Source organism: Periplaneta americana, chromosome 2 (assembly GCF_040183065.1).
Source record: "Periplaneta americana isolate PAMFEO1 chromosome 2, P.americana_PAMFEO1_priV1, whole genome shotgun sequence".
NCBI classification, from domain to species: domain Eukaryota; kingdom Metazoa; phylum Arthropoda; class Insecta; order Blattodea; family Blattidae; genus Periplaneta; species Periplaneta americana.
In genome coordinates, this window is record NC_091118.1 from 80,156,806 (window position 1) to 80,178,226 (window position 21,421).

The 21,421-nt window shown below is 34.9% G+C and overlaps 1 protein-coding gene across 5 annotated transcripts in view; it reads left to right on the forward strand.

The window, feature by feature from the left end:
• LOC138694374 (SUN domain-containing ossification factor) overlaps positions 1-21,421 on the forward strand; it is a 533,809-nt gene that overhangs the window by 405,577 nt on the left and 106,811 nt on the right. Inside the window, exon 1 of one of the 5 annotated variants that reach the window (XM_069818050.1) lies at positions 8,421-8,540. The exons of the other annotated variants lie outside the window; for them this stretch is intronic. Coding sequence (XP_069674151.1) covers positions 8,513-8,540 — 28 coding nt within the window. The 5' untranslated portion in view covers positions 8,421-8,512. Of the gene's footprint in view, positions 1-8,420; positions 8,541-21,421 lie in introns of those variants that run through there. 5 annotated transcript variants of the gene reach the window in all.

Consider the following 21,421-nt stretch of genomic DNA (forward strand, 5'->3'; position numbering starts at 1 on the left):
ACGCAATTTAAAGATTATACTTTCATGAACTTATAATACAAAGCCTCACTTTTACACAAAATTTTCAGACAATGACTGTCAGTAAAAAAAAAAAGTGTTTTTTTTTTTTAATAGGAAATCTTCACTTAGTTTTTAGTCGGATACTTGTTCATTAAATCTCGCTGAAGGTGATAATGATTGACACAAAGTTTACACTAATAAAAATAGAAACAAATGCTCATTATCTGGTGTGTCCCCCTCTGCCATCACTGATTAATCTTTATATAATTCGTATTCATGATTACAGCGCCATTCTCTCGGTCATTTTTTCGATTATGGCTCTGATGTCTCTTCGGTTGATGTTGTCCTTTTCCTCCTGGAGTGTCACCCGCAGAACACGTGAAGTCTCCGGAACTTGATTACGACTTTTGATGCGTCTACCCAACTTGTGCCAAATATGTTTTATAGGATTCAAATCTATACTGCATCTGGCCAATCTAACAGAACGATCCCTAAGGTGTCAGATTACTGCGACACGCAGAACAGCATGTGGACGAACATTGATGTGCATGAATATGAATTGATGTCTCCAATAAGGTGACCAAAAAGCACTACATTTTCGGCGATGTAGCAGCTGTGAGCCTTGAGGTTACCGTTCTCGACGAACACCAACTCCGTACAAGCCTTCAAGGTGATATCGGTCCATACCATTACAACATAGTCGCTGCAGGATGTCCACACCCCCCCTCCACCCCAACGGTATATCGTTCTCTACTCTCTACCATTTTAAAATTTCAGGGAGATGCTGCGCAGTCCATTGAGCATGCGGATGCACGAACTGAAGACGATCGTCTCTGTGTTAAGTCGTCAGTTCTGCTCCTGTAGCAGGTCGTCTTGATTGTAGGCTACTTCTTGAAGTTGTAAGCAGTCCTCTCGCTCACATTAATACTCCACTCACGTTGCTGTCGATTCCGAGCTTCAACTGCTGTAGTGTAGGGACGAGAAATCTGTCATCTTGCGCGGAAGTCTTCCTTTTTCTGCCAGATCCAGGTCTTGTGGAGGAATTTTAGTTTCTTGGAACCGACTCACAGCCTCTTGTTTCGTGTGCGCCTAGGGCAGCAGCGGTGTAATGGGGGTTGCCTCCGCCATTAGGGCGACGACATCCTTGACAACATGTTTGGATCTCAAGCATTTTCTCAACTAAACTTAATGATGAAGTGACGGAACTAGCCATTTGAGAAAGCTGTCATTTACTTCTAAAAGGGTGGCAATTAAAGCAGTGGAATACCTGTCATTGTTTATGGTCGTCTAGCTCACGTGTTCATTGCGGAAACACCCCTTCGTTGTTTAAGAAAATGGAGAGAAAAAAGACGACGAATTGAATCACTAGCTAATGTTTCCAATAAAACAATACTAGTGATAAACGTGTGTTATTTATTCCATTTAAAATAAGTCTCAATTTAAAGTTACATGAGATTTTAAAGCGTTTTTTATTTTTATTTATTTATTTATTTATTTATTTATTTATTTATTTATTTATTTATTTATTTTTGCTGGCGAGTGTAAAACATATGTATTTTAATTGTCTTTATCATTACGGTCGTAATTCTGTTTAGTAATGTTTTCACTTCATGTAAAATTTATTAATTTCGTGGAATATTTTATTTCTACAGCTTAATTCCTATTGAGTCCAACATTCACTGACTTATAATAAAATCGGTTTCGATAGTATGCTTAAGTAGGGTATCTCGACTCATTTATCTTATTCAATGGTAAATTACTATGCCGTTTAATCTCAACTTTTTCGCAAGCCTCTTTGGTTTCAAAGATCCGAAATATTTCAAATTATGAGCCTTCTCGCTGATTACAATTTTACTCCTTATTATGTCTTTTCACGTATGGTCATGCTTTCCATCTGTGATATGAAAGGTAGACATCCATCTTCCTAGGGATCTACATCATTTTTTTTCATAAGAAAAATCTTATGTCAAATGTTACGCACAGATAAAAAATGAATGTTCATATTGTGGCCCAGCTGGCCTTGTTACTTTATGTAATGTGCGCGTCTGATGTAATATTATACAATCATTCTGCAGCTACCGTCATACTATTGTTCTGTAAAACTTTACTGTCATTAAGAACCGTGGTAAAGGTTGGCAGAGTATTGTGAAGGACGTTCAGTTTCATAGGTGAGTCATTCCACGTCAAATCGCACAAAATTATACAAATTTTGACCTTCATATTTCTGATTGCGTTTATATTTTTTTTTTTTACCAATTCTATGGGTCTAATAAACCAACAAGTGTATTTTTATTTCCTCCTAAGTCCACCTGTTTTTAAAATATTACATGTTAAAATTCGTTAAAAATGTCGCACAATGCAACATTTAAAGCGTCATATTTCTGACCATATTGATGTTAAAAATTTTTGAAAAATGCATTTAAAGGCTTAAAGTACTGTCTTTTATTAAATATTTACTAACTAATATTAATATAATTATTACAAATATTTTTTTATAATTCAATTTTTAAAACATATATATATATATATATATATATATATATATATATCAATGTGAAATAGCCCTATTAAAAATCTTAAAAAAAAAAAATGCCTACTAGGTGCACTGAAGTATTCTTAATAATTCCAGAAAAAATCAGAATGGGATCTCCAATAGTTTAATGGAAATTTAATTACTTACGACACAATGTGTAGCGGTCGGCGCAGCATTGGACGGGAAGCGTTAAAGCGCGCTGGGAGGTTTATCGGCGCTGGATGATTGACTGAACGTTGCAACATTACACCCAGTACGGATCAAGTCACTCGAGGAAACACTGTTAATTTACTTATTATGATATCTTCAAATAATTGTACATTATGCTTTTTAAACGTTTCTTTTCATTCACACTTTAAATTTTCATTCGCCTACCTTCTTTCTTGAAAGAAAATTGTTTTACTAAATCTTCAGTTTTTGAAAAACGGAATGAAAGAATGTAATTTTAATGTACCAGTTATTTGTTTTAGATTATGGTATCTGACCTGCAAATTTTCAGTCTGGTTTTTGTGCTTATTCAATGGACAAAATATAAATGACACGTTAGAAATGTTTTTTGTGACCAATTAAACAGTCTTTTTTGTTATCGGATCTTGTATAGGCTAACTCTCGTGGCAAGTCTTTTAACAGCATCTCCAATGCCATCACATGAACCTTTACCATGCGACGTTGCAAAGAAGTGTCATTCAGCACTAATTCCATAATCGTCTTCATGTAAGCAAGTATTTTAATTTTTTTTTTTTTTTTTTTTTTGTGAACTTGATCCATTGGAAAAGTAGATAATTTTTTTTCATATCGTTGAATTCTTACTTTAAGAAATTGATTGCTTCGGATTGAAAAAAGTGAAAGGGATTGGTGTCATGTTTCATGGTTTCTGAGATGACAATACTTTTGTAAGGAATTTCTGTATCTCCTTTGAAATATATTACGAAAGGATTTATTTATTTATTTATTTATTTATTTATTTATTTAAATATACAGAATAAAGAATATAATTACAAACAAGAGAAATAGAAATAAAATAATACAATCAATATAAAATAGGAGTTACAGTAGTATTAACAAAATTTGAAACCGAATGAGCAGCGCTCGTGTTCGGTCGCAGTTCAGATATAATATTAATAGGCCTATAAGAGAATATAAAATAAAATAAAATAGGAAGTAAAATTAAAATTGTATTGTATTGTGGCTTGGCATATGTTCTAATGCACATCTTGTATTGAATCTTGTATTACAAATGAATAATTTTCAGAAAAGTCTGCAATAACTATGTAATTTTCAGGTTGTACATTTCTTTGCATTCCGTCAAAAATAAAATATGGCTGACTTTTGAAGGGATGACGATGTATCTTCTACATGAAAAACTTTACATGCTAGGGAACCTTTTACTTTTTGAAACTTTTCACGGTGGTATCGTTTTTGTTGTATCTTTCTTTTCTTGATAGGGGATTCTATTGACATCAAACTCTTGTTTAATTTCTCAATATTAGTGATTTCTAGCACTGTATCCATAGAACTGCTAGAAGAAGAACTGGGGTAATCACTTTCTCTGTCCGCACTTTCATTTGATTCATGCTTATTAATATCACAAGAACTCCGGCTTCACATATAATTTCACCTGACCTATCCGGAAATTCATTGATATTTACGGAACGAATCACATATTTGCACATTCAAAGACTCCTTTAAATTGAGTTTTATCAATAAGTCGCGACTTACGCGTCTTAGTGTACTTCTCTTTTTAAAAGCGTGATTAGGAAAGTAAATGGATTTAAACACTTGTTATATATTACGCGATCTTTGCTGTCACTGATGTTGTATAGAAGTCACGTCACTCCATGAAATTCAAAATCTGATTATTTTTCTCTTCTATATTTTGTCTCCTGCCATCTGTGTACTACCATAAAGTTTACTGCCTTACCTAGCCTTGCTATCGTTAAACACTTGGCTGTATTACAGTATAAACATATAGCATTGTGAAGGTCTCCCCCTCTTAGCTGAGCTGACAATAATAAAATAACTTTAGATAAGATATTTACTGTTCCTTAAGGTATTAATTATTTGATGATTAGTATGGTGACATCAGATGCAACGGGGAATTTCGTAAAACTTTCCACGGGCAGCCTTCTAGCCTATGGCTGCAAGCAGTTCATTAGCTGGGCATCGCGAGCGCGTGCATGCCTGCGGAAAATAAATTATTACAAATGTATGGGTGCCGATCCCATATTTATAAATGCAGTAATTTACAGATAATACATCAGCGAACAAGTCTATATTTTTTTCAAATTTTTAACTTGGCTATTTAATATAGTAATTTTGCTTTGAAAAAGAAATGATTAAAAAAATAGGCCAAATTTTAAATATATTTTTGATAGGTCTAAAGTAATAAAAAGTGTTGTATTTAGTCTTTCAAATGCACCAAACCGCAAATCTCAATTATATGTAGACAGAGAGTTCCAAGTGAGTTTATATAACAGTGCGCGCATAATTTGCGTAACTTCAAATAGTCATAACTACACAAATAATTAATAATTGTGAAAATAAAACAATACGGGTCTCCTTATTTGATGTCTGGAATTCACGAAAAAAAATTCGACCATTTCCGAGAAGGTCGTGTTTTATTGCTGTGCGATCTGACGTGGATTGGTGCCAGTTACCCGGCAGGCGGCAGGCGTGAACTTGGGAATTAACTACACTCGGTGTGGAGTGCCACAGATATGTTATTCAGAAGAAGTAAACAGCGGTGTCTATGTTGTATTGCATACAAGCCTGTCATAAAATTGAGTTCGTGGCTTACCGTAAAACGCAGTGGTGATGTTTCTTACCTGTTAATGCTAGTTTGTGACGAATAATGTGTACTCGTGTGTTCATGTGAAACGTGTAATTAATTCTATATTACCCACATTCGTGCTGTAGTACAGCAGTTACTATAAAATTACAAAGTTTTGTAACCCCGTGTATGTAACATTAATTAATACAATTTTACAAGAGCGATTCCTGAGTTCTTCCATATTTGAATCTCTCTAAATGCAAAAAATATAATAGCTTCATAAATCAGAAAGGTGTTGAACTATTTTTGCTGCCGTAATCTCCAAGTTTAGAATTCTTAGGCCTATATTACACTATCAAATTTCTGTGTCACATAAGTTAGATAAAATATATCTTATGACTATTACACTCTTACTACGTCATACTGCTTTTGACCAATAAAACGGTACGAAAGGACGTACTTCAACCAATCATGGCTGCTTATCGCATAATTTTATCGCGTCCCGAGCATTTGTTTCTTTGTTTCCCAACATTTGAAACTGCGCTGGTCTGGACGTCAAAATATATATAAAATTACAAACCACTCCAGTCGATGCACAGCAGTTTCAAATATTACTCGCATTGGCATTCAAGAACAAGAATTAATAAAAATCACTGATCATACCTATGCATCTTCTGAAATCCGATTTACAAATAAATGAAGAGCACCATTCGGAAATCCTGAATAAGTTGAATACACCATGTAGGCCTAAATCAACGAGTTCCACTTCTATTACGCACACGTCCAATATAACATCAATTGAACGACCAACCACATTCAAATTTGAAAATTGTACATTCAATAATTATTCCTTTTAAAATTATTCATGTTTATTTTTATGTCATCGTCGTTAATTAAAACTTTTCTAACACTTGTGTATATTAGTTAGGTTATGTTATAGCTTCTGCTATATGATATTATGGATAGTCAAGTATCAGAGATTGTTTAATATTAAGATTTATTGAAAATCATCTGTCAAGTGACGTTGATTACTGGGATTCAGATAATTGAAGTGGAATGTTGCATTTTAATAAAAATGAAACTGAATCAACAAAGCCTTCTTGACTAGTAACATTGCCATCGTGTGTGTATAGATGGAGAACTTCTCGACGAGAAGGCATTGCTCACTACTGCCATCTAGCATGCATCTAGCGTAATATTTGTAATGTTGAGATGGTACAATAATACATTTGAAGACAGTTGTATTTTCGTAAGTAAATTAATATTTTATTGTATTGGAGTACTTCGTTACTTCTAATCTTTATATACTTTCTTCTAATCGTGTAATAGTCAATTAAATCCCACTCGAGTTTTGATTTTCTCTAGATAAATCAAAACGTATAGTGAGTTTACTGTTGATAAAATCTTTTATAGTGTAATATAGCATCTTTCATCACATCTAGCTGTGACATAGTTCTTTGATAAAAGTTATGGTCATCATCACACCTTTGATAAAATTTGTGGCTAAGAAGAAAGAAAATGGTGGACATTAAGTACATATGGTCTGTGAAAACAACAAAACTTTTAATATCTCATTAAGAGTCCCATGAAATGTTTCGTCATCCATTCTTAAATACTTATTATAGGATTTCACATCTTCACACTGAAGTTCTCTCAACAGGCCTACAGTTTGTGGATTCCTTTTATATCTTTTCTCCCTTCCCAGTCTCCAACCCAAATACGTTTTTTCTTTGATTTCTTCTTTAGTACGAATGCAATAACCACTACTGCAATTAGTTGCAACATACATGAAACTGTCGTGAATTGATTATGAGAATTGTGTTGAAAGATACGATAAAAGCTTTGGCGTAGTGTAATATACTCAAAATCTGATATTTGATCAATAATTTTATCATATTCTGAGACACAAAAGTTTTATAGAGTAATATAGGCCTTATTATGGATGCTTTAAAATCAATAGTGATGCGTAGTACTCAGATTATGAGATTACCCAAAAGTGTGCAAACATTATCTGTCTATATGTCTGCCGACAGATTTTAGTATACTTGTCCGATCCTTTTTCGAAAAGAAGGTGATAAATTTTTGGTAATCTGTTGCAACTGTGAGGTTACGTGAACATAGTGAAATAGGTGGGCATTGTTCAGCGATTGTTCCTTTTTTATAAAGAATGTCAAAAACCTGTATTTTAGTTACTTCAGTCTCATACTTAGAGTAAACTTATTGTAGGTATAAGAATATGCTAACGAAATCTTACTCATTTATTTTCTGTTATATTATATTCCATTTAATTATTTACTTTTCACCACTAGATCACTCTCTCGCTTACAGTACCAAAGCCTAGTCCTTATCTAGCAGCGTTGCCAACCTTCAAATAAAAATTGTGGAATTGTAGTCTAAAAATTACCAAATTTTCCACAAAATTATCGCAAGCATACAATATTATTAATGATGTCATACTATCAAAATTTTACACGATACTAATTAACTTCCAATCACTTTCGTACAGAAGAAACACCAACGGCAGCTACGAACAGACTATTGAGATTAACTGATTAGCAAACTATGATACAAGCTTTCTAGTTACTACTGACGGGAAGAATTCGGGATGTCTTCTGGGAATCTTTACGGAAAACTGGATAGCTTTAAAATTTTTATCCACAGAATACTAAAAGAATGCAATAAATGCTAATGTGTTTAATTACAGTGATAATTTATTTCTATGGAAGGCAGAGTGGAATGAATTCTGAGGAATTAGTGTATGATTAACGAAAATTATCGTATTATCCTATAAGTGTTATCGCATATCTCATCGGCGTTAAAAATATCACATAACGTGATAATTTATCGCATGGTTGGCAACGCTGTTATCGAGTCAAATGTTTGTCCGGAATTGAATTAAGCAGTGAAATTGGCGCCATTCAGGTCGCATGACTGTGCATAGTGCGTAGTGGTTCATGTTGCTGACAGTAAAGGCTGAACTGTTCACAGTACTTTATCTTCCAAAGCAAGTGACGACGATGATAATAGCATCGCAGTTTACAAGGTTTTACAACCGATACTTAGGGGCGAGCTTTCACAATTTGGAAATGGCTGAATTATACTTTAGCTTACGGTATTTCTGAACTAAACGAACCACTTTTCTTACCTTACGTGCACGCGATCACGTGCGGAAGTCTGCCTCTTGCTTGCTGGTCGCACGCAATGTCGAAATGAAGAGGAGGTTGTACACCGGAGTCGGTAAATATGTTTCTGCCACTTGTGTTGTCATCACCCCTAAAATAGAATAGGCATTTATGTCATTTAAGTACTATATATTTTGTGTATTTAATAGAAAATAGTATGACTACAGCATGGGTTTCAAGTAATGATAGTATGTATAAATCTAGTGAGCAGAGCGGTATTAACGCTTGGGCCAACATGGGCTATGGCCCGTGGGCGGCGGCAAATTTTTGCGACTGTCATTTTTATACCATACTCGATCTGTATAAATTATTTGAGAAATATAATACATGCGCGTATATGACACAATCGGTTTAGCGTACATTAATTTGTAGGCTCATAACAAAATAGTAGGTAATTAATTAACTAATTAATTAATACGTAACTAAAAGTACAGTACAATTAATTTATTAATTTATTTTAGTAATACACCAATCAAGACTCTATTGTCGCACGTGTGTTGCAGAATTAAAGCTTGTAAGTTGCTTAATTGGTATGTGACAGCGCATGTTCTTTCAAAGTAAAATAACAAACATTGGAAACTTACTGATTAAATATCTGCAATTTAAAGAGTCCGTTTGGTTATAAAAAATAATTATTCGACTTTAAATTTACGAATTTATGTTCAATATTTTTCTTCTTCCATTGTTGATATCTTATTCTTTACACAACAATTTAATTTTATTTCATTATTGTGGGAAATATCTTCTCCCGGGACGTCTGACATCTCTATGCTCAGATATCTTGTAAAGCAATGCTTGCCGACGATATCTTAAAAGGAATCATTCTCACCATATGATCTCTCCATTGTGTGTGATATCTTTGAATATAATCAACCATATTCTCTTCTCCAAATTGGTCTCATACAGTATATCAGCACTCCTTTTCTCGTCACACCAAGCAAAGATCGTAAAAATCTCATCTGTGCCGCCTCTAATCTTGATCTATATGAAACTCTTGAGTACCCATGTTTCGTTGTAATATTTTAGTGCAGGGTTTTGATACTCTGCGACAAACTCTGGGGAGCGATAGAGCTCGCAACGAAGATCATTTTTCGTGAAACAAATCATGTTCTCTGAAACGTCGTCTAGGAGCTATGCGACATCGAAGGAAAGACAGATTTTAGTGACTTTTAAAATTACGAGATGAATTATTCATTCATATCTTAAAGTACCATTGCGGACAGTTACAGGTGTCCTGTCATTTTGCTGTCCCGTTTAAATGGAGCGCCTTTTGAAATATGCTTCCACTGCTCATGGATAGGACTCGCAGAACTCTCAACTTAAAAACCGGGACACTTTCAAAATTTATGGCGGAATATGGAACAAAAATTACTTTTACGACACTTTTTGCTAACTGAAACCAGGAAGCACATTTTTCATAGGTAGGCAGATCTACAGAACAATTAGGAAAGACAAATGTATGTTCACAATATTTTAGATTTATCAAATAGTTTCTTTTAAATAGATCAACTGTAACAAGTAGTGGAAACCGTAACTTCGAGTTGCAATGATTTACAATCCTGTCTGAAATAAATTGTCTCCCAAACATTTATATATATTACAATTTACTCTGTTGTTGCTTTAAACACAGTATATTGAAACCTATTTTATTCAGTATTTGCAACTGTTAACAGGAGATAATATAAAAAACTGTAGACCAATACTTGGTTATGTTTGTCAGCCTAACCTCAAATCATTTATGATGGCTGCACACACACACACACACACACACACACATACACATGCACAATATAAACACTGTTAACCACACATGATCATCTACGACTTAATGTCATATATAATATTACTGTACGTATTTTATGAGTTATGCAAAACTTTTATGAAACAGAATTTAGTCAGTTAATAAAATTATTTTCATGACTGTAATAATATTACTTAATATTATTACTGTGTTTATGAAACAGGCTCCAGAGAGGAATTGACTGTGCTTTCGATTAAATTCGATGCAGACTAGTAATGTTTATCGAAGAGGTCCTGACTCACTCTATATTGTAGATGTAGGACAGGGTGGAAGCGAAATAGCTTGCAGATTTCCAGAGCTAATAACTCATGTTGATGTAACAAAAAAACTGTAATATCATATTGGTAGAAAGTTCATAGTTTTTTTTTTCAGAAAAAAATCCCCCCTCCAAATGTTTAACAATCTCTTATTCGGTAACTGTTGTGAGTAGGATCGTGATTTTTGTCCATATCGATAGGAAATCTAAGTTAATGAATAATTTATCCCTCTGACGTATTTCAATGGTGTGCATGGTTTTCGTGTGAATTTAATTTTAAAAACCTCTAAATGCAAGCCATTGCATGAAGCGCGCGTGTGGCAACGTCTTGGCAGAAAGCAGATTACATACCGAGACTCGCCGAGTTCGTTGATTTGTCTGTATCACGAGTAGAGGACAATGTTGCCGGACTGCTGAAACTTCAAACTTAATTTTATAATTAACTGCGCATTTAATCACAAAACGTAATATAGGTTTTCTTTTCATTTATGTATACCCTATCGTCCCTTTTAATCTGCAAGGCTATTTCACTTCCATCCTGTATATTTTGTTGCATTTCTTTTCGCATACTTTTATGAAAATATCATTTGATACATACATTTATGCTCGACCATGCCGAAATGTAGTAATTATACACCTGGCAGCAGTCCTTTAATGCATGTCATTAAAGTACAGGTGTTCAGCCAATGACAACTCAGCTTACAGGTGTTCAACTAATGACAAGTCAGTTTTGTACCGTTATAAAACCGCAAGTATCGATTATTCTCGGATATGCAATCGAAAGAGAATTAGCGAAAAGTCACGGAGGCTGGAAATCCAATACTGTCGCAGAAGGTTATGTTCTGTTGCTATAATAATTAGCGTTAATTATAAATAATATTGAAATAAATTCAATTTGTCATCTCGTTTTTTAATGTCGAATTCAATAAGCAAGGTTATATCAAGTTTAACGGGATTACATCAAGGTCAATGACATTATTGTTCCTCGGAAAAAAATCAATGCTTTCGCGTCTGCGCACATATCACAATTCACGACCTAGAATAAGGTCACTTCCGATCTTGTCAGATACAAATAAAATGTATACATTTGAATAATTTCAAGTTAGAAATATGGTCGAGCATAAAAAGTCGTATGAAACTTGCCTATAATGGTAATTAAGACGCTCGTATGGATATTATGAAACTCGCTTGCGCTCGTTTCATAAATATCAATACTTGCGTCTTAATTATTATCATTATAGGCTCGTTGCATAATGTACTATTAATTTATTGAATTTTAATACGGTATGGGCCAAAACAAACAGTATTGAAATTATCTGTTGTCCACGTTTCCCTAGCAACGAAGTATTTATTATTGTATGTAAATAGTTTGACAAATGTGAATTCAGTGTTGTGTTGATTTCTGCAATTATGGTTCTCACAACAGAGGAGGAGGTATTTATTGTCGAGGATTATTTCCGGTCATACGGAGTACTGAAATTACAAACATACTTCTGAAAATCAAGATAAGTCATTATAACAGCCGTGGCGAGAACGTGACTCGCGAGACATTGTGGGTCGGAGTGATAGCTGTGCATTTCGTTTGCTTCTAACCTCCGCCAACCCTCATGCTCTCACTCACTGGAGTCAAACTCCGTTCCATTTGTATTTGCCTCTGACCTGCGAGTGGCATATGTGTCTCTCGAAACCATGTACGAAAGTTCCAAGTAGGATGGGAGGACGCATTTTTTTGCTGTCAATATGATGAGAATATTAAATGTATGATTTGTTCACAAGTATTACGAGGAAAACGATTGTATAACATAAAACAACATTATAGACCTACTACATGTTAATGATGAAACATTAAAAGGTTAAGTGTTATTGTTATTATCATCATCATCATCATCATCATCATCATCATCATCTCTGTACGTCGACTCTTTTTCAGCAGATGTACGAATAATGCGGTTAGCTCTTCAATTTGAACTCGCTGATTTACTATATGATGTCAAATGAAAGCTAGATGTAAGGACTTGACAAATGTTGAATTTTCAAATCTTTGCCAAAAAATAAATATCCGAAGCTTCGTTCTTTCGCTTGCTCTGTTGAAGCCATGTTTACTACAACTTACGTTTGTGAAAAATTATTTTCAACAATTAAAATAGTAAAAACCAAATTTAGATCACGACTGACAGACAAATATCTTCGTGATCAACTACGACTGGCAGTAAGTGACATAATTCCTGATTTTGAAACTTTGTTGCGGAGACATTCTGAAGACAGTTAATTTTAGGTTGTGATATTGTTCATTTATTGCTCATTTCTTTCTTCGTTACACGTAACATCAGTTTGTAGCCTGTACTGTATAAAATTATATTTAAGTGCTTGACGTAAGGAAAATGTAAATCCGTTAATAAATCGGACGTTGCTTCAATTCCCCTTCGGGTGTCCGCCTCCCTCCATAGGTGCTATGCACGTTGCAGGTTACACAGTGGCTCGGCGCACGATTACATTTTCGCCACCGCTACATTCAAAGACGTTGTAGTTATATATCTAGACACACAATTGGCGCTGGTGTCGTGTACAAATTTGAAACCTCTCGCGCAGGTTCGCGCGACGCCATGTTTGGGGAGCACGAATGATTGTTTCTATAAAGCATTCGGAATTTAGAAAATACAATTGAGTATATAGGCGTTTTCGTAGTGGATTTCCTCCTTCACTGTAATATACAGTAACTAAACTTATTTACGTATTTTCTAACGTATAATAATATAAAATAACAGAAGTAAATCTAAATATTGTAACTAAGCATTGTTTTAAATGTAAACGCCTTATATTGCTCATAAATAGACTTATTAGTTTATCTATTTCCTATGACCGAATACATGGAATATTTTTACTTATGTTATTTTATATACGTTAGAAAATACGCAAATAATTTATTTAAATTGTATTACAAAGAGAGGGATATCCGTTAAAAATGTCTATATACCCAATGGTATTTTCCAAACACCCAACTCACTGTAATAATAATCCTCAGTGTTTTGAGAATCAGAGGCGATATGACTCTTCTACTGCAGACATTGATTGCAATTTCCTCATTCTTACATCATTGTCAACGACACAAAATTGTCAAAATTGTCAAAATGTGATTGTATGCATTGCTGGCTTAGTTGTTAAATCATTAATAAAAATATGGTGTAATAAATCTAAAGACTCAATTTATGGTACGTAGCCTACCAGCAGTAAACAAAATCTCTTTTATTTTTTTTTTAACGAAAGAATAATGGGAGTCTTGTCATACCATCATCTGAGATTATAGAAATATGCCGCTTAAGTGAAATAGCGATTATACAGATGTTGACAGTTCAATGGCATATTACCACCCACTCTTACATCGTGTGAAAACAATGTGATCTAACAATAGAACACTTGTATAATCTTTCTACACTTATAGGGACATATTTTAAAAAATGGATCCCGGATTCCTCCCGAGAATCATATTTTAAACTTGTTAAACTGACATAGAAGTACATAAAGAGCTACTGGCGTAGCTCAATGGGCTAAGGCCTGTCGATAAGGAGTCGCGCTCGGGCGCGGGTTCGATTCCAGCTTGGGCTTATTATCTGGTTGGGCTTTTTCCGATATCCCCAACCGTAAGGGGAATGTCAGGATAATCTATGGCGAATCCTTGGCCTCATGTCGCCAAATACCATCTCTCTATCATCAATACCATCGATGTTAAATAATCTAATAGTTGATACAGCGTCGTTAAATAATCAACTAAAAAAGTATTACATAACGAGCAGATGTCAGCACACAACTTAAAGTTACCAGTACAACACGACTTTACATAAAAATGTTGTAAGACAATATTTAACGGAGTCAACAGCAACAATAATAATAATAATAATAATAATAATAATAATAATAATAATAATAATAATAATAATAATGAATCAATAGGCAAGATGTTCTGTACACTAGGCCTGAGTTCTATTATATGACTAATTCATGCATGTGACGTTTATTTCATACTACAGCTGTGATAATAAGCTAATGCATGGCAGACCTACTTATATTTGAAACTAAAACATTAGGTACGCGTTTTTATTTTACTGGTGTATATTACGTGATATGGAAGAGAATAAATAATAATTGTTCGTTTCTTGTCCACATCAAAGCAAACGTGTGTTTACAATATGGACCTAATGTAATGCCTTACACAGCAGGCAGTGTATTTTTTTTAATAATAGTTAATACTAATGATTTTCTTTTCATCTGAACTATTACTACAATATGCATTTGTATTTCTGTTCGCTCTATATGTTGTCAAATAACTACACAACGTCTTTGGTTGCGGTATAAAATTGTTTGTCTTCTTTTATTTCGTGTCAAACTAAGTGTAACTAAGCTTGATTATGTCCGTAACGTGGTCGCATTAAATGTTAATAAGATTTTTTTCATTTATCCATTCAGATTGATTTATAAGAGATACCAAACGTATATATTAAACATCCAACATTGTATTGTGCAGCCATCTGCTAGCCGGTGCTTCTCCCAAAGCATGGCGGCGGACGCAAGCTTCAATTTGTCCCTACTCTGAACTTCTGCGCAGCCTTTGCTGTAGGGGCTCGGCTGCATTATACTGTACATGCAAGGCGACATAATACTGATCGCGTACGACGGAACTTCTCGACGACAGCTAACACTGTTGTGTTATTTGGTGCTGCATTGTTAACCCTTCGTTACTCGCGTTAAATTTCGTAACGCCAGTACTCACCTGGATTACAATGGTAATCCACATTTGTTTTTGTTTGCAGACATGGTTTAAACATTGCAATTAGATTTAAATGTTAAGAAATATATTGTTTTCAGTTATTACAGTAATGAGAATGGATATGTTACGCATAACGGAACGTATTAAATATAAATATTAATAATGAAACGTATTATAGTACACAAATTGCATTCAAGTGACATGTTTACATAATGTTTCCACACTGGACGTGTCTATGAGTCATAATTTATTGTTGCACCATAGTTATGAGTTAGTTCACTATCATCATAATTATGTAGGTTATCTAGAATTGTTGCTCATTCGCTGTTTGAAGGTCACCCGATCTCTTGATGTAAACTCTCCCACAGGAAACGCAAGTTCACTACTGCTGACCTTTGTTACGTCATATTTGATAACTAAATACCTCACTCAGGGGTGTAGCAATGAAAAAATTCAGGGATGTAACAATCATTCACACTTCACATATAATATTTTACAGATGTTTTTGCAGTTCAGATTTAACACACATGATAGCCTAATCTACATCTGATTCAATTATCTAAGTAGGCCTACGCATTTCTTCCATACAGTTCAAACAAATTACATGTTTAGTAAGTCAAAGAAAATAGAGGCCAGCGTCGTGAATTTCTGCTTACATCATAGGCTAAGCATAACTGTTCCAGGACATTCACAGCACATTTAGTTCTATTATAAAATGATATTATTTCATGTTTCTAGCTGCCTCCCGTTTCCTCATCCATTGCCTTATCATAATGCATGGTTGATAATGCTAACAGTGTTTTTTTTCTTTGGTACATACGAAATAATTGTGCAGCGTTCATTGAATCCAAACAATGTACTGTTAACTTGCCTGTCTTAGTAGTTGTGAAATGAGGAGGGATTTCTCTTTTGTTTTCTTTCTATGTTCCTACAAGTGTAATTTTGTCATTTTCTAGAAGATCTAAACACAGAGGTATGCTCATGAAACAGTTATCGGTGGTCACATTTCTTCCTGTTCCTTTGATGGGATGAACCAGCCTCTTCACCACTGCATGTGTACTGTTACTTCGGTGAAATGGACAGTCTGGTTGAATACCAGCATAAATTTCCAAGTTATGAGTGTAATATGTTTTCACATCCACCTTAGCAAAAATTTTGATCCAACATTTTGTTGGTTTAGTAGGTATATACTCTTCATGGGACATCGTCCTCTGAATGCAACCAACTGCTCGTCTATAGTAACATATTCGCTTGGACTACAGCACTTTTGTGAGTTCTGAACAAATAACTCTAATACTTCACGTATAGCAGCCAATTCATAAATTTCTTTCCTTTCCTTTTGTCATAAATGTTATCAAAGAGTAGACATCGTAACAAAAATTAGAATCTACTGTAGGTCATTGTCAGCTAAATTGACTCTATTCCTGTGTCATTTTTATCCCATGGTTCTCTTACGTTCAGTCTTCCCGATTTCAAGGCACCAGCAAAATACAAAATACCCAAGAGTGCCTCAATTTCTACGTCATTTGTTAATTTGCAATCTCTGTCACGTCCGTAATTACGCTTCACTTTTTCAATACAAATATTAGTACCCTTACAATTACATTGATTATTGTCTGATCAATAAAGCAGTCAAAACTCTCTGTGAGGGTCCGCGCAATTCTTGCAGCCCTTTTAGGGCTCGATAAATGAATCACTATATTTTGTGCTCGTCTTCTCCCTCGTTGAGCTACTGGTTCTTCCTGCCAAATTGTAGTCTTTTTTCTATCCGTATAGCAGTTTCCATCATTTATAGACATTAGTCTTTCATCATCACCACCACTATAATCATCATCATCATCATCATCATCATCATCATTGTCTTGTTCTGAATTAGAATCGTGAACTTCATTCTAAAGATTTCCCCTGTTGCTTTCATCATCACTTTCATTTTCAATGCCATCATCCATATCTTCATCCAGCCATTTGCAAATGTTGTTTGTAGTTTCCGTACCCATTGGAGCAAACTGCGAAGAGGATGGAACGATGTCACACATTTTTTCATAAACTTACTGCATTGCATCACTTATAACCATATTAAAAACTATTTCACTTACCTGAACAAAAAACTGACGTCAGTACTCGCGTGGATTACAATGGTAATCCACTCGGAAAAATTGTGCATCACTTTATAAAACTTCGTATAACTTTCCAAAGGGTTGCGACAAATACGTCTAAACACCAGTAATGCCTCACTTAGACTGTGACGAGAAATTGCATTGACGCTCAACTACGCAGTGCTGCAGGCAGTGACGTAATAGAGGATTAAATATCAGTGGATTACTATTGTAATCCACGCGAGTACTGAAGGGTTAAATCGCTCCTGGTACTGGTCTTTAACGTGACGCAAGCTCGGCCCATTCTGACGTCCCACTCCGTATGACCGGAAATAATGCTCGACGATAAACACTTTCTCCTCTATTGTGAGAACCATAATGCAGCACTAACCCCAACACTGAATATACTGAATATGTTATACTATCATATAAAATAAATATTTCGTTGCTAGGGAAACATGGAACAGCAGATGAGTGATAATTTCAGTATTGTTTGTTTTGGCGCATGCTGTATATTCTCTTCGAAATCTGCATTAGCATTGTTAGTTGAAATTTTGGAATCTAAATGTGTGTATGTAGAGACCTGCTAAATTACTTTTCCATCTATGACTATTTTTGTCCTTGTTTGTTTCTTCCCTTGGCAAATATACAGGATATTTCTAAATTAGACCGACAAACTTTGGGATCAGATAGATAACCTTCTTTCAAACAGTTTTTGTTAAGGAATCCATGGGCTGCGACACTTCCTTTCAGAGCAAGAGACATTTATGTCATTATATGCTTCGATCATACAGGAAGGGATCGAAGTAATTAGCTACGTGAAAAGTGAATAAACAGATCATTAATGTTACAGGCACAATTTATTCACCCAAACACACACAAAAACACGAACAAAACAAACCGAATGTAAAGGCAAACATTCCCTTCAGTGTTAAATTACAAGGATGGATCCATTGCTTTACCGTCTCATCACTACAAGAAGTGCTGAAACACCCGTCCATTGATTTCCGGACAAGCATTGCATCGACGTCGTACCCTTTCAAAGACGTCGGGCATTTCCCTGATTTCAGCTACTGCGCAGACAATACGTGTTGCATGCAAGATCTACTTCAGAGTCAACAGGGGTTTCATAAACCACATTGGTTTATGCATGATACCGAGCTCAGGGAATAAACAAACCGGATCGAAGAATGATACTGTACTGACGGAGTAAACAACTGGATGGTAGCATTAAACCACTCTTGCACTGAAACGAAGTGTCCGATCCCACGGATCTCTTAACGGAAAGTGTTTGAAAGAAGGTTATCTAACCGACCCAAAAGTTTGTCGGTCTAATTTAGAAACAGCCTCTATATTAACTTACTTTGTGCGTTAAGACGCGAGGATATATTTTTGAGATTTACAGCTTCAGGAACTTGTCTGCTCAGCACTGAAAGTCATAAGTTAGCAACAAGTGGAATACTTTTATCACTTTGAGGCGCCTTGGTTTTAGTGTGAACATACTGTGCGCCGCACCTGAATTGACAATAATTGAAACAAATTTCTATAAATCATTGCAAACAAGTGCGCTTGTAGTATTCATTGACATTACATTCCTTACTTATTGTGTTGTGATATTTCCTAATTTATTAGAAACACTTGAGAATATCATGTTATTGCAGTCAATATGTGGAGTAACCTTTGTCCAGGTCATTCGTTATCTCGTGAAACCAATTTTGCGCGTGAGGGGAAGGAGAAAATGAACAAGGAAGCTTTCCTTCTTCACTACTCTTCCCACTTGCAGCTAGCTAGCAAACCAAACCCGTATCATAAGATTCTTACTATGAATTACGACTCACGCATGCATTGACTTGCCGTTAGTCGTCAACAAATATCAGGAACGTTCGCTGAGACTCATTGTAGGCACACAGACATTTGTTGTCTCGTGAACGGCAAGTCTCCTCCGTTACCATTGCTTCTTGTACCTGCGAACTCAGGCGCTTCACCGGATTAAAACTTACGTATTATATTACATTAATAACATTCAATACTCACCTTCCTGCTGGAAGTGTTACCCATTTTGTGGGATACTTAATTGAAATTACATCATTCACAGAACTTGTTTCATTTCTTTCATTAAACCTGTTCACTAAATTTAGTCTTGTTTTTCAACACAGAACTGGGCGACCAGGAAATTTAGTCTAAGGTGTTCCCTTATTTTGACACACGATTTTTTTTTTCCATATGTACGTTTTCAAAATGTGTACACGTTCACGCACTGAATATGTAACCATTGCGCAACACAGCGTAATGAACTGCACATACGAGTAATATTAACTGAGTCACTGAGAGTGTGTAAAATTGCCGCTTTCAAGGATGGACCAGCGAATAGGGATTATAAAGAATGGACACTGAGCGAATTTTCCTGTGTTTTGTTTTTCTGTGCGCCAGCGTATAGTTCCACTTTCAAGCGCTAGAGGTTAGTGTAATCGAGCATACGCTAAGATAATAATTGAGAACGGAGTTGAGACCCGGGATCCAAACATCACCTACCTTATTGCATAATCCAGTAATGCTTTGCTTCAAATAAATTCAAGTTAACAGCTTTTCCTTATTTCTCAGTGACAAACTAGTTGTAATAATAATATTTTATATTTCAGATATCATAAATTATATTATAAAATAATATAATACATTATAAAATTAAGTATCGAATTAGTTTAATATTTGTATATAATATAATATAATATAATATAGGTATATGGTTTTACTTCTCGTAAGAGTTTTGTTTTTCCATTTTCAGTGCTATCAAATCATTACATATTTTAATTGTTTTTGGGTTCAACGTCTCAACTCTCATTATAAAGGAACTCTAGAGTCTAGACATTACAGTTAATGAGGGATTTATTATTTTATGGATCCAATTAATTTTATTTGAGTACATAATGTGCCTAGATATATTAATTATATGTGTTATATTTCCGCTGTGTCGACTGCTAGCTGGTGTGATGTCAGCGCCAACTCTAGGGAGAAAGCAGAATCTCACGCTTTAGCTGGCTTGAAGGTCATTGAAATCAGTCCGGCTACATAAAAGGTACCGACGCGAAGTGTCCATTCTTTATAATCCCTATTCGCTGGATGGACCACAGACTGTGCCTGATTTACAATTTCAGAGGCCCGGAGCTTAATTTTCTTTATGAGGCTCCTTCTTTCCATATGTTATGATAAATATGCCTATCTTATTTCATTTAAATTCTGTCACCTATCTCCTTTCACCATGTATTTATTTCACAGAGGCTTTTATTAATTCTCTATTTTGAGGAGAAGGATTAAAAATAAAGTGGTCCCATAAGTTATCAGTGATTGTGTGTGGCTACAAGACAGGGTCAGATTGCATTGGTTGTAGTACTGATACTATCGCTTATTTCTTCTAGTGCATAATTCAGGAGTTTGAAAGGAATATTATTTTTTTCCAAATTTCTTGCTTAGGCTTATAAAAAAAAAAAAACATTGGTTCTCACAATTCAGTAGCTGGATTGTCTCTGTATGCCAATATCTTCATTAATTTTTTTAACTGGAAGTCTCTGTGGGTAGAGGAGTTACTGCTATTTAAACGTTATGAATTGTGTATCGAGAAACAGGCCTCCATTTCGAACAAAATCTGTAAAGGAATGTGTAGTCAAATGTAAATTGAATGCAATTAAATGTAATGAAATGTTTGGAGAAAGCGACTTTTAAGCCACTCTGTATTTAATATAAAATATGCTACGTTGACTGACTTACCCACAACAAAAACACTCATGCTGTAAGTTATAAGTAATCTTTCCAATTGACTGACAATGCATCGATATGCTTCTGAGTGACCTATTTTGTTTCATGGTTCATTTGTTTTTAGCAATAAGCTTTTTCGTTATAGCCGGAACACTCGCTTGTATCGCGATTTATTACATAGTCATGCCTTACCAAGGCCTGTCTGTTCGTGAACAGGTGATCACTTTGATCGAGAATGAGAATATTTCAAGTTCAGCTGCAAATCGTCACT